The 13,527-nt window shown below is 35.4% G+C and overlaps 2 protein-coding genes and 1 non-coding gene across 3 annotated transcripts; 2 read left to right on the plus strand and 1 right to left on the minus strand.

Annotated features, from left to right (window-relative positions):
* Positions 1-364: 364 nt before the first annotated feature.
* Positions 365-5,269, plus strand: LOC104228557 (ATP synthase subunit delta', mitochondrial). Its single transcript, XM_009781034.2, has 2 exons — positions 365-776; positions 4,684-5,269. Exons 1-2 carry the CDS (start codon positions 516-518, stop codon positions 5,026-5,028), a joined length of 606 nt encoding a protein of 201 aa, XP_009779336.1. The 5' UTR covers positions 365-515; the 3' UTR covers positions 5,029-5,269.
* A 419-nt stretch (positions 5,270-5,688) lies between these two features.
* LOC104228556 (metacaspase-1-like) lies at positions 5,689-11,040 on the minus strand. The gene is made up of 5 exons (XM_009781033.1): positions 10,590-11,040; positions 8,551-8,881; positions 6,953-7,073; positions 6,646-6,852; positions 5,689-6,009 (listed from the first exon to the last, which is right to left on the minus strand). Exons 1-5 carry the CDS (start codon positions 10,930-10,932, stop codon positions 5,950-5,952), a joined length of 1,062 nt encoding a protein of 353 aa, XP_009779335.1. The 5' UTR covers positions 10,933-11,040; the 3' UTR covers positions 5,689-5,949.
* LOC138869917 (U6 spliceosomal RNA) lies at positions 9,612-9,713 on the plus strand. The gene has a single exon (XR_011400157.1). It is a non-coding gene; the product is annotated as a U6 spliceosomal RNA (small nuclear RNA).
* Positions 11,041-13,527: the final 2,487 nt, after the last annotated feature.

Here is a 13,527-nt window from a genome sequence, read left to right on the forward strand (position 1 = left end):
TGTAAATTGCAAGGGGAAACACACCAGAATAAGGAAAAAGCTTCTTCTTTTTATATTTCTTTCTTATTTCTATTTTACTAAATTACTTTTATTTTATGACGGAGGTCATATAAACAACTAACAATATTATTCTTTCTCTTTTGATTTATATGACAGTTTCTCTCATTTTGTAATATTAACTCAATTATAGTTTTATACCACTTTATAACTTTCAAGAAATTAAATTCATTAATCTATTCAACTTTTAAATTTTGACATAATATTTTCTCTATTAAGTGAAAGTTTCACTACATTACTCTAATTTTTTTTCATTATTACTAAACATTTATATTTAAGTGCAATTAACATTTTAAACACCATATCAATTTTTTATTTTACTAGAAAATTCCTTTACATTTGGGCCTTGGATAGGATCCAGCAAGTCAGTCATTCCACCAAACCCTCGTTGCATTTCCAAAGCTCCGATCACATTCTGCAAAATTGCCGCCGATCTCCGCCCCGTTATCGCCGTAACAATGTTCCGACACGGTTCTCGATTCCTGACCAGAGCCACCACCACGATGAAGTGGCGCCGCCCATTTTCAACCGATCTACCGGCGGAGTCTGTTGCAGATTCCAACTTCATTGAAGCTTGGAGGAAAGTAGTTCCAAATGTGGAACCACCGAAAACTCCATCCGCATTCATGGCTGCTAGGCCCGCTACACCGTCGTCAATTCCGTCTAAGCTCACTGTCAACTTTGTCCTTCCTTACTCTTCTGAACTCTCTGGTAAAGAGGTAATAATATGGATACTTAGATCTTCCTTTTTGAATTTCCTCATTTATGATATGTTGAATTTCGATTTTTTTCGGAGTTGTACGATACTAGTAATCCCTAACGATTGATGATACAGCATCTAATTTTCGATTGGAATTCAGATTTTGATTGATAGAATTTACTGATTTGAAAGTTATTTCATGGTGATATTTCTGATTGCGTAGTGGTAAATGAAGTAGGAGGAGAACGATGAGGTTTCAGGTTCAAATCTCAATGGAGGCAAAAGAATACTAGGTGATTTCTTTCCCATTTGCCTAAGACATGGTGGGCAGAGTTACCTAATACCTGTGCGTAGCTGGTGGAAGGTAGCAGGTAGTCAAAGAACAAAAAATGTTCGGCTTTCCAACAGTGATAGTGTAGTATAAAATAGAAGAGAGGGAGTATTAGACACCTTATCAAAAAAAAAGAAGAAGAAGAAGAAGAAGATAGGGAGTATTAGACTCCATCTGAATTCAAATGATTTGATGTTCATGAAGTTACACACGAGAGTGTTATTTTGCATGCTTAAATTTACATGAGTTTCAACTTCCATTGTTGATGTTAAAGCAAGAGAGGTTCCGAAAGAGGTTCAGTGCCACCTTCATAGCCTTAATCAAGGGCAGATGCATTGTTAATGTTATAGTTTCATCCTAACGCAGTAGCTGTGGCTCTGACGATGTATATGTGTAAATAAATTGGCTAAATAAGTACAAATAATTAGGGGTGGGCATATTTCGGTCGGAACCGAAAAAACCGACCGAACTGAATTTTTTTTATTTCGGTTTCGGTTATTCGGTTTGTTCGGTCGGTTTCGGTTTAAAATTTTAAAATTTCAGTTTTTCGGTTCGGTTTTCGGTTATTAAGTTTTTTAATTCGGTTAACCGAAAAACCGAATTATTAGTATATATGTTATTTAAGTTATATATAGGCTAAGCCCATAGGTAATAAATTAATACTATTAGGTCTAATCTATCAAAGAATCAACCCAATTAAGTAAGTCTATCAACTTTCTAATCTTAAAGACTTTCCCTCTATTAAAACTTCCATAGCATATGTGATAGATGCCGGGAGAATTTCACACAGAGTTGTAATTTACACTATGTTTGAATTTTATAATCCATAATAGTGTGCAAAGTTTAATCTATTTTTTTCTATAAACACAATATTTCCAACAATTTCGAAGTTTTGAGAAAAATCAACAAATTCACCGGTCGTATTATTACATAGAAGGAGTCCGATATGATAATATTCAAACCGAAAACCGAACCGAAATAACCGAACCGAAATTAGAAAAACCGAACTGAACCGAACTTATTTTAGTTCGGTTTCGGTTACTACTTTTACAAAACCGAAAACCGATTAACCGAACCGAATTTCTTCAAACCAAACCGAACCGACCGAATGCCCACCCCTACAAATAATAGATTCCCGAACCCAGTGAATCTAATGGGCAGGGGTAGAATTCCGAATTCGAACCCATAAAGTTTAAATCTTGGATCCGTTTCTGGTCTTAATTCCCAAAAAGATTGAAGCTGTGGAGTTTAAAGATATTTTAGGCGTTAAATTTGATTGGAAGCATCTACAAGATTATCTCAAAGATACTGTCAGAGACTCAAAAAGGTGGTGCATAAGCTGGTTGATGATGCACATATGGCTTTTATATGGGAAAGGAACATCCTGGATGTTGCACTAATAACCAATGAGTGCCTAAACACAAGGCAAGAAGGGAACTTATTGGGAGTCCAGTGTAAGTTAGACATTGAGAAGGTCTCAGATCACATTAATTCGAGTTTCCTCACCAATATGCTTAAGGAGGGATTTGATAGCAAATAGATTAGCTGGATAAATTTTTTTGTGATCACTGTTAAGTGCTCTGTGATCCTAAATGGAGTTCTCTTACCAATATGCTAAAGGAAATGGGATTTGATGGTAAATAGATTAGCTGGATAAATTTTGTGTGAGCACTGTTAAGTGCTCCGTAATGATAAATGGAGTTCCTGAAGGATTCTTTTCGATTTTAAGATGCTTGAGACAGGAAGATCCCACCTCCTCCTCCCTTTTCGTTTTAGTAATTGAAATTTCAGCAGTATGTTGAAAGTGGCCAACATAAATGGATGGTTACAGGGATTTAGTGTAACTAAACAGCAATTAATGTAATATGGAAGTCTCTCACTTGTTGTATGAAATGATATCCTCATCCTTTGTTATGATCTAGAAGTCAATTAAGACATTTGAAGTTCATTCTAGTGGTATTTGAAGCAAACTCTGGTCTTCATATTAATTGGAGGGAAAACTTGTTTCCTTCCAATGAGGTGGCAAACAGTGTTAGTGCTAGTTTGGGTAGAATTCTGGGCTGTCCGACAGGGACTTTGCCTACTATTGCGTTTTCCTTTTGGTGCTAGACACAAAGCTGAAGAGATATTGCAGGGAGTGTTAGAAAGGTGTGAAAAGAGGGTTGCAAGCTGTAACAGTCTGTGCAATTCCTTTGGGGCAGATTTGTGATTAAGCGTGTGCTGGATTCTCTACCAATTTATGTGAATTCTTGTTTCCTTTGTCAGCCTAGATTGAGAAAATAATTGATGAAGTGAGAAGAGATTTTTTGTGGCAAGGTAATAACGGAAGGAAGTCCTTTCACCTGTTCAAATGGAGCAAACTATCCAAGAGTAAGAAAGATGGAGGATTGGAAATCAAAGATCTAAGGGTTTATTAATGAAGTGGTATTGAGATTGAGTTGTGAAAAAGAGGCCTGAAAGAGAAATGTCATCAAGAACAAATATGGATACATAGTTAAGTTTTTAGGTGAGGTGGTCACATATCAAACTCATGAAATGACGTAGATCTCTAATAAGTGTGAGTTTTTAAATGAGGTGGTCACATACCTCAATATCACGTTAGAGGTTCTGGGTTCAAGTGTCGTTGCCGTAAAAGAATATGATCATGTGCTTGGTTCATGAAAAAGAATCAGACCTGCACGTGAAAGTGTGTTGAAGATAAAATTAAGTAAATAAAAGTGCTCCAACAGTTTAAGCTTTTAAGTGTGACAGTCACACACGTAGACATTCTACAATGTAAAGCAGGTCACGTGGGGACAACAGGTGTAGCTAGTGGATAAATTGTTCTTTAAGGGATCAATTGGATCAGAGGAAGTCTTTTATGGTAGTAAAGTGGATCCAATTTTAGCTTCATGAATGTTACTAAAGTGAAACCTTTTTATCTTATTCTTGCTTAATAGTAATTTCATCCGAAAAATCCTTGTGAAATCTCCGTTTGAGGAATGAATTAGTTAGCATTTTTTTTGGAAAAAGCAACTAATAGTTTGTTCGTCATTTTGTATAATTTAAATTTTGTTTTACTAAGAAGTTAATACTTTTCTCGCAAGGGTGGCCTTCCTAAGGAACATTTATTTGTCTGTTTTAATTGATTAGTTTATGCTACAAGGGAATAATGCAACAAAATAATTAATCTACTGGTGGTACAATTATTTGAAACTTGAAGTGAAGAGATATCAGTGAATCTTCTGGATGACAACACACAACAGCAATATAACTGTTCAGTTGTATTAAATTCCACAAGAATCTGATCAGCATGGAGTCTCGCTGCCTTTGCCAGACGTCATCCTTGTTAAAATTTGGGCTAACTTTCAAGGGTGCTCCACAAATTGTTGATATATTCCAGGTTCTGACTGTAGTTGCATTAAGTTTAGCATTGTATACTGAACATTAATAAAACAGAGAAACATTTTGTTTCTCATTCAATGTTTCAACAGTTGTCAAATGATGCACAAAGACTTGTGTGAGGTGTAATAGTATGCTCTCGAGGAATATGCATGATTGGCTCTGGAAAATCTGATGCAAACTTTGATCATCCTCCCTTTTGCATTATATGCAGGTTGACATGGTTATAATCCCTGCAACTACAGGACAGATGGGTGTTTTACCTGGACATGTAGCGACTATTGCTGAGCTGAAGCCTGGTGTCTTATCAGTTCATGAAGGCAACGATGTGACCAAGTACTTTGTCAGCGGTGGGTTTGCATTTGTTCATGCAAATTCTTTTGCAGATATAATTGCTGTTGAAGCTGTGCCACTTGACCGCATAGATGCCAATTTGGTTCAAAAAGGCCTCACTGAGTTTACACAGAAACTAGGCACTGCCTCAACTGACGTAGAAAAAGCTGAAGCCCAGATTGGAGTTGATGTACACAGTGCCCTTAATGCTGCTCTCACTGGTTAAACAAGCAGTGATTCAATCTTTGTCCTAGTTCAACTTTCTTTTTTCCTTTGTGTCTGCTTAACTGACTTCTTCAGCCTTTTGCATGAGCTGATTTCCGACATATATTATCTTGTTCAAGTATCCTATTTTAAGTCGTTACTTTGAATAAATGTTGCGTTAAGCTTTCTTTACATATCTTGTTTGCTGCAATGTCAGCTGTATGCTAAACTGCAGTAATGAGAAATAGATTGTTCAAAAGGAATTGTGCTGTAGTATCGTGCTACCTCATTTTCAGCTTGGGGTGTATTCTTTGTGTTGGTCATTTCTCACTGTCTGTTGCTGTTACAGGGCTTTACGTAACCCTTTGCTATCTGTTTTAGATCCTATCATTACTTGAATCATTGTCTTGAACAAACTTCTTTAACAGTATACCGTTGATGCGGCTTGGAAAATGAAACACATTTTAGCTTGGCTTGATGTAATGTCAAGCAAATTTTGTTTGAAAAACAAGACACGTGGATTACATCGAAAAGTAGTAGTACGATGCCGATGTCCAATGTGAACTTGAAGGTAAAGAGGCTGTTATTTACCAATTTTCCTTTTCTTGCTCTATTATATCTATCACCAAATTTAGTCAGTCTCCTGTTGCTGAGAAGTAAAGCATCAAAATTATGCAGTTCATAAACGTCAACTTGATTTTGCTATTACATTATCTCTGCGATTTCCAGCTGCTAAAGAAACAGAAACAGTGTTGTCCTCTAACTTTACAGAATCATTTTCCTTTTACGAAAGAAAAAGGAAGGTAAGAAGGTAAGGAAATTTAGCAATACAGAGGTTAAAAAAACTGAAAAAGCAAAGAGATGGAGTACTAATTTATACTCCAGTCAGAATCTGTGCACCCAAAGTACATGAAAACCAGAGGTGCGAATGTTACGTGAGCTGTTATAACAAGAAAGGCTTGGTGTACACGTCAAATGGCTCAGTAGCAGTCAACTGAGGCTCCTGCAACCAACAGGTAAAAAGTATTTATTTTCGGGAGAAATTAAAAAATAGCCAGATTTACAGGTGCTCATTCAAAAATAGCCATAATTTCAAACGTAATCGAAATTTAGTCATTTTCATTTAAAGATAAATCTGAACGAAAATATTGTTCAAAATCCGGAAAATACTCCAGCATAATATACTGGAACTCTAGTATAATCTGGAGTTTCAGTAAACTTATATTGGAACTCCAGTATAATATACTGGAGTTCTAGTATAATATACTGAAGTTCCAGCATAATATACCGGTCCAACATAATATGCTGGAAGTTCATACACATGTGCTCCAATCTCCAATATATTATACTGGAACTTTTCGCGTGTTGGAGATTCAACATAATATGCTGAAAATTCATACACAGGTGCACCAATCTCCAGTATATTGTGCTGGAACTTTGTGTTGCAGCAAAATAGTGACTATTTTCCAATGACTTTGCAAACGCTGGCTATTTTTCAATGACCAGTCCGAAAACTGTCTAGGCCGTGCTATTTTTACTTTATTTTCTGGTAATTGATCAATTTAATCTTCATCCCTTTACATTTGAAGGACAATTCAGTTCCAACAAAATGCATTACAATAAGCTAAATTAAAGTTACCTGTCTCATCCCAATGCCGACGCTTCCTCCATTAATTAGCATTGTGAGAAGAGATGAGACAATTTTGCCTCCTAAATCACTAGTAGAATTGTGAATGGAAGATCTAATTGCATTCAGAATACTCCCATATGTTGTTCCTTGTCCACTTTCAATTGCTTGAATGAAAGAAAAAGTCATTGCACCAGTTGAAGTAACCTTGGACAAACTCTGTCATCAATTAATAAGTCATTCTATTAGCTTGCTTAGGTTGATTCAAACTATTGAATTCAAACAAAATCAAAAGTTAAGGATGTTAAAAAGATTTTACATCTGTATCTGAAGAATTTTGATGATCATCGCAACCACTGAAAGATATGACTTCTCCTCCATTTGTTCCTTTCCATACTCCTGAAGGAGGACGATGATCTTCCCACACATATCGTCCAGTACTGTATCCATAAAACTATCTTATATCAGTTAACTGAAGGGAGAGTGAAATATGTTGGGACTGAAATAATCAGGTGTCATGCGGAAGGTATCAAAACATATCTTGAACGACGATGAAATAATCAGGTGTCATGCGGAAGGTAGCAAAACATATCTTGAACAACGATAAATCAGACAACAAAAGAGATACAACCATTTAACTAGGAGAGTGAAATCCTTTACATTGTAGCCTTAGCAGGCGTAGTTCGCGTATGGTCATCTAATTTTCAATTTATTGTACTAACGTCATAGAACTAACTTTTGAACTAGAAATCACAGAAAATAAAAAAAATCTCAAAAATGCTAAATCCGGTCTAGGAAAAAGCAAGTAGGCTGTCACATATATAAAATTGTCATGTTAGTATAACTACGTTGGTAACTTACCTTACATAATATTCACGTGACACCACTTAAAAAATAGAAAGTCTCATTTTCTAGCCTAAACCTAATACATGATCTCTTTCACATGTGGCCCTTCATGTTTTGTTTCTTAAGTGGGTCGAAAATGAATTTTGTAATATTTTAAGCGGTGTCACGTGGATATTGTAACATGAATTACTGAAGTGGTAACCTACTTGTGTTTATGCGACTGAATTTAACATTTTCTAGCATTATCTATTTATGTGATTTATAGGCATATTTAAGTTGCTTTTTGTTACTACAAAAATTAGTTTTATGACATCGGTACAACAAATTAAAAGTTGAAAGATCGTCCGTGTATTTGATGGGATAAAATCAGAAATAGCCATGACTCGTAATTGAAAAATAGTCAGAATTTCAAAAATAATCATAATTTAATCATTTTTCATGTAAAGATAAAATCTGAATAAAAACACTCCTAAAAATCCGAAATTACATATGAGCTTCCAACATAATATGCTAAAATTTTATAATGTGTTGGAGTTTTATCCTAATATGATGGAAGTTTATATGGAGGAGCTCTATAATCCCATATATTATGCTGTACTTTTCGTGTGCTGGAGTTCCAACATAATATGCTAAAAGTTTATATGTATGAGCTCCATAATCTAGCATATTATGCAGGAACTTTCCGAGTTTCAGCTAAACAGTGGCTATTTTTCAATGACTTCGTAAACGGGGGCTATTTTTCAATTACTAATCCGAAAGCTGGCTAGCTCGTGCTATTTTAACGTGAATTTAACTCTTCTCTATTCTATTATTAGCTACTATCCTACTAAACAAAAGTAAAAGGGCAGCGCGGTGCACTAAGCTCCCGCTATGCGCGGTGTCCGACTAAGGGCTGGACTACTAGGGTCTACTGTACGCAGTCTTACCCTGCGTTTTTGCAAGAGGCTGTTTCCACTGCTTGAACCCGTGACCTCCTAGTCACATGACAACCATTTTACCAATTACACCAAGGCTCCCCTACTAAACAAAAGTATTAGGAGTAGCAAGAAACAAAAATGTAGTGTTGCAGACCTGTCCATCCTACAAAGGAACGGCAAATCAAGCATAGTACCACTGTGGCAAGCATCTATTATGGCATGAAGCTTTGCTCCAGGAGGAAGAGGCTTGGCGAGTGTTGCATTTAGTTCGTCATCAATAATAGTTCCCTGTGTTTTAAAATCCAAAGGGCAAAGTGTTTCGTCATAACCATCAACTTCGTCGCCATTGTAATTCCTTTGCTGTAAACCATGACCAGAAAAATGGAACACCAGAGAATCTCCTGCTTGAACTCCTTGCATAAGCCAGTACATTGCTGTTCTTATATTATGTTTAGTTGGAATCTTGTAGGGATCTCTTTCTTCTTCTGTAAAATGGAAATTTGAAATTAGACCTCCATATAGGGCAAAAAGGATAGCATGGTGCACTAAGCTTCCGCTATGCGCGGGGTCCGAGGAAGTGCCGGACCACAATGGTCTATTGTATGCAGCCTTACCCTGCATTTCTGCAAGAGGTTGTTTTCACGGCTCGAACCCGTGACTTTCTGGTCACATGACAACAACTTTACTAGTTACACTAAGGCTCCCCTTCTAGACCTCCAAATAGAAAATGTAATAAAATTCGACGAACTAACAATGAAAAAAATGGTTTGCACTAACAAGAGTTTAAACTCTATGCACTAATAGTATAAATTTTTTAAACATAATCAGGTCACTTAAAACTAATTACAAGTAATTTTATTTTATAAATATTTCTCTATATTAAATGATAAATAATCTGCAATAACAGTATTAAATTACATTAAGGATATAAAAGTTCTTTATACTATCGTGCATATTACTTAATCCTACTAATTCACATAAAGGCTTTGATGAAGAACAAAGTAATGAAATTCTAAAGTAGCTTTGCACATTTTGAAGTGGTTTACTTTCTTTATGAAAGTTGTGATTGAGGAAAGCTACAAAGGCATCTTAAATTGACTTTTAGGGAAAAGTATTTTGGAGAGTGGTAATGGTACAAATGTAATGAAATTAAATAGAATACACAGATCATACACTTTTTGAATCAGATGCCTAGTTCAAGTGGAATTGTGCACTGTTCCTTCGGGACATACGATAAAATTGGAACGATACAGAGAAGATTAGTATGTCCACTGTGTAAGGATGACACGCACAAATCAAGAAATAGTCCAAATTTTTAAAATAAATTAAAAAAAAAGTCAATTGTGCGCCAAAGAATCCATTAAGTGTAAGTAAAGCTAAAGCGCTAAAAGACATTTAGAATACAACAATAAAAATAAATTCTGTATAATCCTACAAATGGGATTTGGGAAAGGTAAGTTATATATACTCACCGCTTAAAACTTGATTGTGCAAATATTTTTATGTAGTCTAACACATAGAACTTAAAACTCTTTATTTGCTATCAGCAAGCATGAAATAAGATATGATATTAATCACTTCAAAACATCATATCTCAGACTAATAATACTAACTTCCGTTGAATTTGCTCTTAATTTTTCTCAAGATCAAACTTCTCATTCAAGGAGATAGATCTCTTTGTTTTGAAACTAGGTGAGGAAAGATTTTAACTTATACTCAGGAACATATTCCAGCAGAAAACAACCCGACCATACAGAAAAAGTAAGGATTTAACTTATATATACTGACCAGTACAAATAATTTTAATACTATCAATGTATATTTTAATCTGTGTTATACTCCGGTAACTTGTCTTATTCTTGAGGTTAGTAATCCTACTTAGTATGGACGTCATATAAAAATTCTTTTATATTGTTCGAGAAGTAACACTAGTTTGGAGACTTAAGGTATTTCTCCTTTGCGAAAGCTGATATAACCACAACTCGAGTCACTGGTCGTTGAAAATAAACCCTAGTCGTTCTCTCTCAGAAACTTTTTTTCCCCAAAATCCATAGTGGTGTTTATACTATGATAGGTTTTAGAGTTATACCTAACGCACCAGCTAGGCCTGAAAGACTACTTTTTTCTAACAGTTTATGCATAAAAGTTAAACTCGATAACGACAAAGTAATAAGGAGAGAAAGAATGTTTGACCAGTGAGCATGAGAACAGAATCTTGAGGAAACTTGAACCGATTGACAAGCAAATACTTCATACATTTAGCATCATTGAGACAGCCCTTGAGCTCATTCTTGGTTTTCTTATACGTAATACCAATAATCAAAGCTCTCTTTCGACCAAAAGGCGAAGGTAGTTGATTACTAGAAGGTGTACGGCGGCCATAGGAAGAAAAGGTCTGAGCAATGTGGTGATTTTTGTAGGCAAGTAGCTGTAGCCGGCCGCCGATGCGAGTGACTGCACGGCGGGCGGCACAGCGCATGCATTGAGCACCATGTGGGAGTTGTAATAACGATGTATGGCAGTTCGGACAGTCCATTTTTTAACGAAGAAAACAAAACGAAATGAAGTCTGATAGTTTAATGGAGTAGTATAGTCCTATTGTTTGCAGACTATTGTAAGAAGTAAAATGGAATTGTTTCTGGTAAAGCAGACGTTGGGATGTAGGAATGATTGTGCATAATTAAACTATTTATATAGGAGTGAGTATTAGTAGGAAAGAGAGGAGGGGATGAGACAAAGTGTTTGACCGAGCACGAAACATAAGAAAAAAAAAAGAAAAACTTTTAAAACTTGGAATTTAAAATATACATAATATTTTGTGGTTATAAAATTATGCATTACAGATAAATTGAAAAGTTTAAAATTGAATTTACCACATAAAACGGAACCAAGGGATTATATTCTAAAACAAATGCAATAAAGATAAAGTGCATGCAACTCCTACATTATGTTTGAGTTGACAACGTCCAAAAGCGATGATTCACTTGTCCCCTCGAAAGTTACATAATATAACAAGACAGTGTTGAAAGCTCGCAAAGTAGACAACAAGTGGCATACAACAATTAATTTCTCATTAGTATATCGGAGTTGACAAAAGTACAGTTAATAGGCACATTTTACGTACGCTATAAACTTGAACAGTAATCTGGAAAAAAGAAGAAAATCTAGACGTGTTTTTTCGAGCGCTTCTCTAATTTCAACTGCAATAAAAGCCTTTTCATCCCAATTATAAAATTGTCATAGTTTAATTTTATCAGTAAAACCACATGATCTATTTTATTAATGAGATATAGTCAAAATATAATGTAATTATGGTCAATATTTTGGCTAATGGATTCCATCTCACATAAACATGATTGCAAAGTAGATTTTGTTGGCAATATTTTTTGGGACCCAAAAATATTGCATTATGTGGTGGACATCATTTGTACAAGTTGTATTTCTTCTTTTACACCTAAGAGGCCAAGACTTTTTTGCCTATAAAAGGGAAGACTATTAGTTCATTTCAGACACACCAACAAGACTTGAGTATTCATTTCTTGTTTCTTCCTTTCTTCCTTTTATTAAGAGTGTTTTGTATGAGAGTTAAGTGTTGGAAAGCACTTGTGTGAACCCTTTCTTTGGAGTGATCTTGTGAGGTTATTCTTGGGGTATTCGGAATTAATTAGAGGGTTTACTCTAATTTTGTACTCTCTTTTGTACTCTTGTTGGTATAGTGAAATTACTTCTCTCCGCTTGTGGACGTAGGTCACTTTGACCGAATCACGTTAAATTTGTGTCTTCTTTATATGCTTTAATTGCCGTTGTTATCAATTTTCATTGTCTTTGTTATTGTCATTACACCATTGTTTGGCTAAATTCCGGACTACCCGAGTTCCCGATCCTAACAAATTGGTAAGAGCCGGATCTAACCGGGTTAGTTTAAATAGCCAAAATGACTCTAACAAAGACTTATGTTGAGAAATTTGACCGAAGTGCAAACTTCGGAATGTGACAATTAAAGATGGAAGCTATCCTAATTCAGGATGACTTAGATTTGGCACTACAAGGAAAGGAGAAGAAGTCGGAAAAAATGACGGACGAGGAGTTTGGTGTCATAGACAAAAAGGCAAAAACAGGTATTATTTTAAATCTCTCAAATGAGGTTTTGCATGAAGTTGCAGCAGAAAGCTCAGCCAAAGGCATATGGGAAAAACTAAAAACCCTGTATATGAAAATGACGGTAGAAAACAGGCTTTACCTAAAGCAAAAACTCTATACTTTTCGTATGGCTGAAGGTACCTCTATACTTACACATCTTGATACTTTTGATTCCCTTCTTATGGATTTAAGTAAAATAGATGCTGAAATTAAAGATGAGGATCAAGCCGTATTATTGCTTGTTTCCTTACCCCAGTCATTTAAGCATATAAGAGATACTATACTTTATGGAAAGGATAATATCTCTTATAAATATATCAAATCTATTTTGACATCAAAAGAACAAATAGATAGAGATATTACTGGGGAAACTAGTGAGAACCAAGGGGAAGGCTTGTTTGTAAGAGGTAGATCTAATAAAAAAGATTCAAGTAGTGAAAGACCTAAATCAAGGTCAAAATCCAGATACAGAAATGTCATGTGCAAATACTGCCATAAGAAAGGTCTCATTAATTCCGAATGCTTTAAATTGAAAAACAAAGAAAAACATACAGAAAAGAAAAATGAGCATAAGAATACTGACACTGCCGAAGCAAGTGTAGTTGCTGATGAGACTGAGGGAACTATTTTTTTAGCAACTAATAATAGTTTTAAATCTAACAATGAGTGGATTTTAGATTTGGGTTGTTCTTATCATATGTGTCCCAATCAGGATTTATTTACAACATATGAATTTATTAAAGGTGGAGTTGTCTTGATGGGCAACAATGCTGCCTGCAATATTATTGGTAAAGGTACATTCCGAATCAAAATGCATGATGGTGTGGTGAGAACTCTGACCGACGTTAGACATGTTCTTGACTTGAAGAAAAATCTCATCTCTTTGGGCACTCTAGAATCTCTTGGGTGCAAGTACACAAGTGAATGTGGAGTTTTAAAAGTTTCTCATTGTGCTCTTGTGATCATGAAAGCACACAGATTTATTTGGTAT

Source organism: Nicotiana sylvestris, chromosome 5 (assembly GCF_000393655.2).
Source record: "Nicotiana sylvestris chromosome 5, ASM39365v2, whole genome shotgun sequence".
Classification (NCBI taxonomy): domain Eukaryota; kingdom Viridiplantae; phylum Streptophyta; class Magnoliopsida; order Solanales; family Solanaceae; genus Nicotiana; species Nicotiana sylvestris.

Coding starts and splice junctions, on each gene's coding strand:
- LOC104228557 (XM_009781034.2), top strand. CDS start 516: ATGTTCCGACACGGTTCTCGATTCCTGACCAGAGCCACCACCACGATG. Junction 777..4,683: donor CTGAACTCTCTGGTAAAGAG/GTAATAATATGG, acceptor CATTATATGCAG/GTTGACATGGTTATAATCCC.
- LOC104228556 (XM_009781033.1), bottom strand. CDS start 10,932: ATGGACTGTCCGAACTGCCATACATCGTTATTACAACTCCCACATGGT. Junction 8,882..10,589: donor TTCTGTTCTCATGCTCACTG/GTCAAACATTCT, acceptor TCCATTTTACAG/AAGAAGAAAGAGATCCCTAC. Junction 7,074..8,550: donor TTCCTTTGTAGGATGGACAG/GTCTGCAACACT, acceptor TTATGGATACAG/TACTGGACGATATGTGTGGG.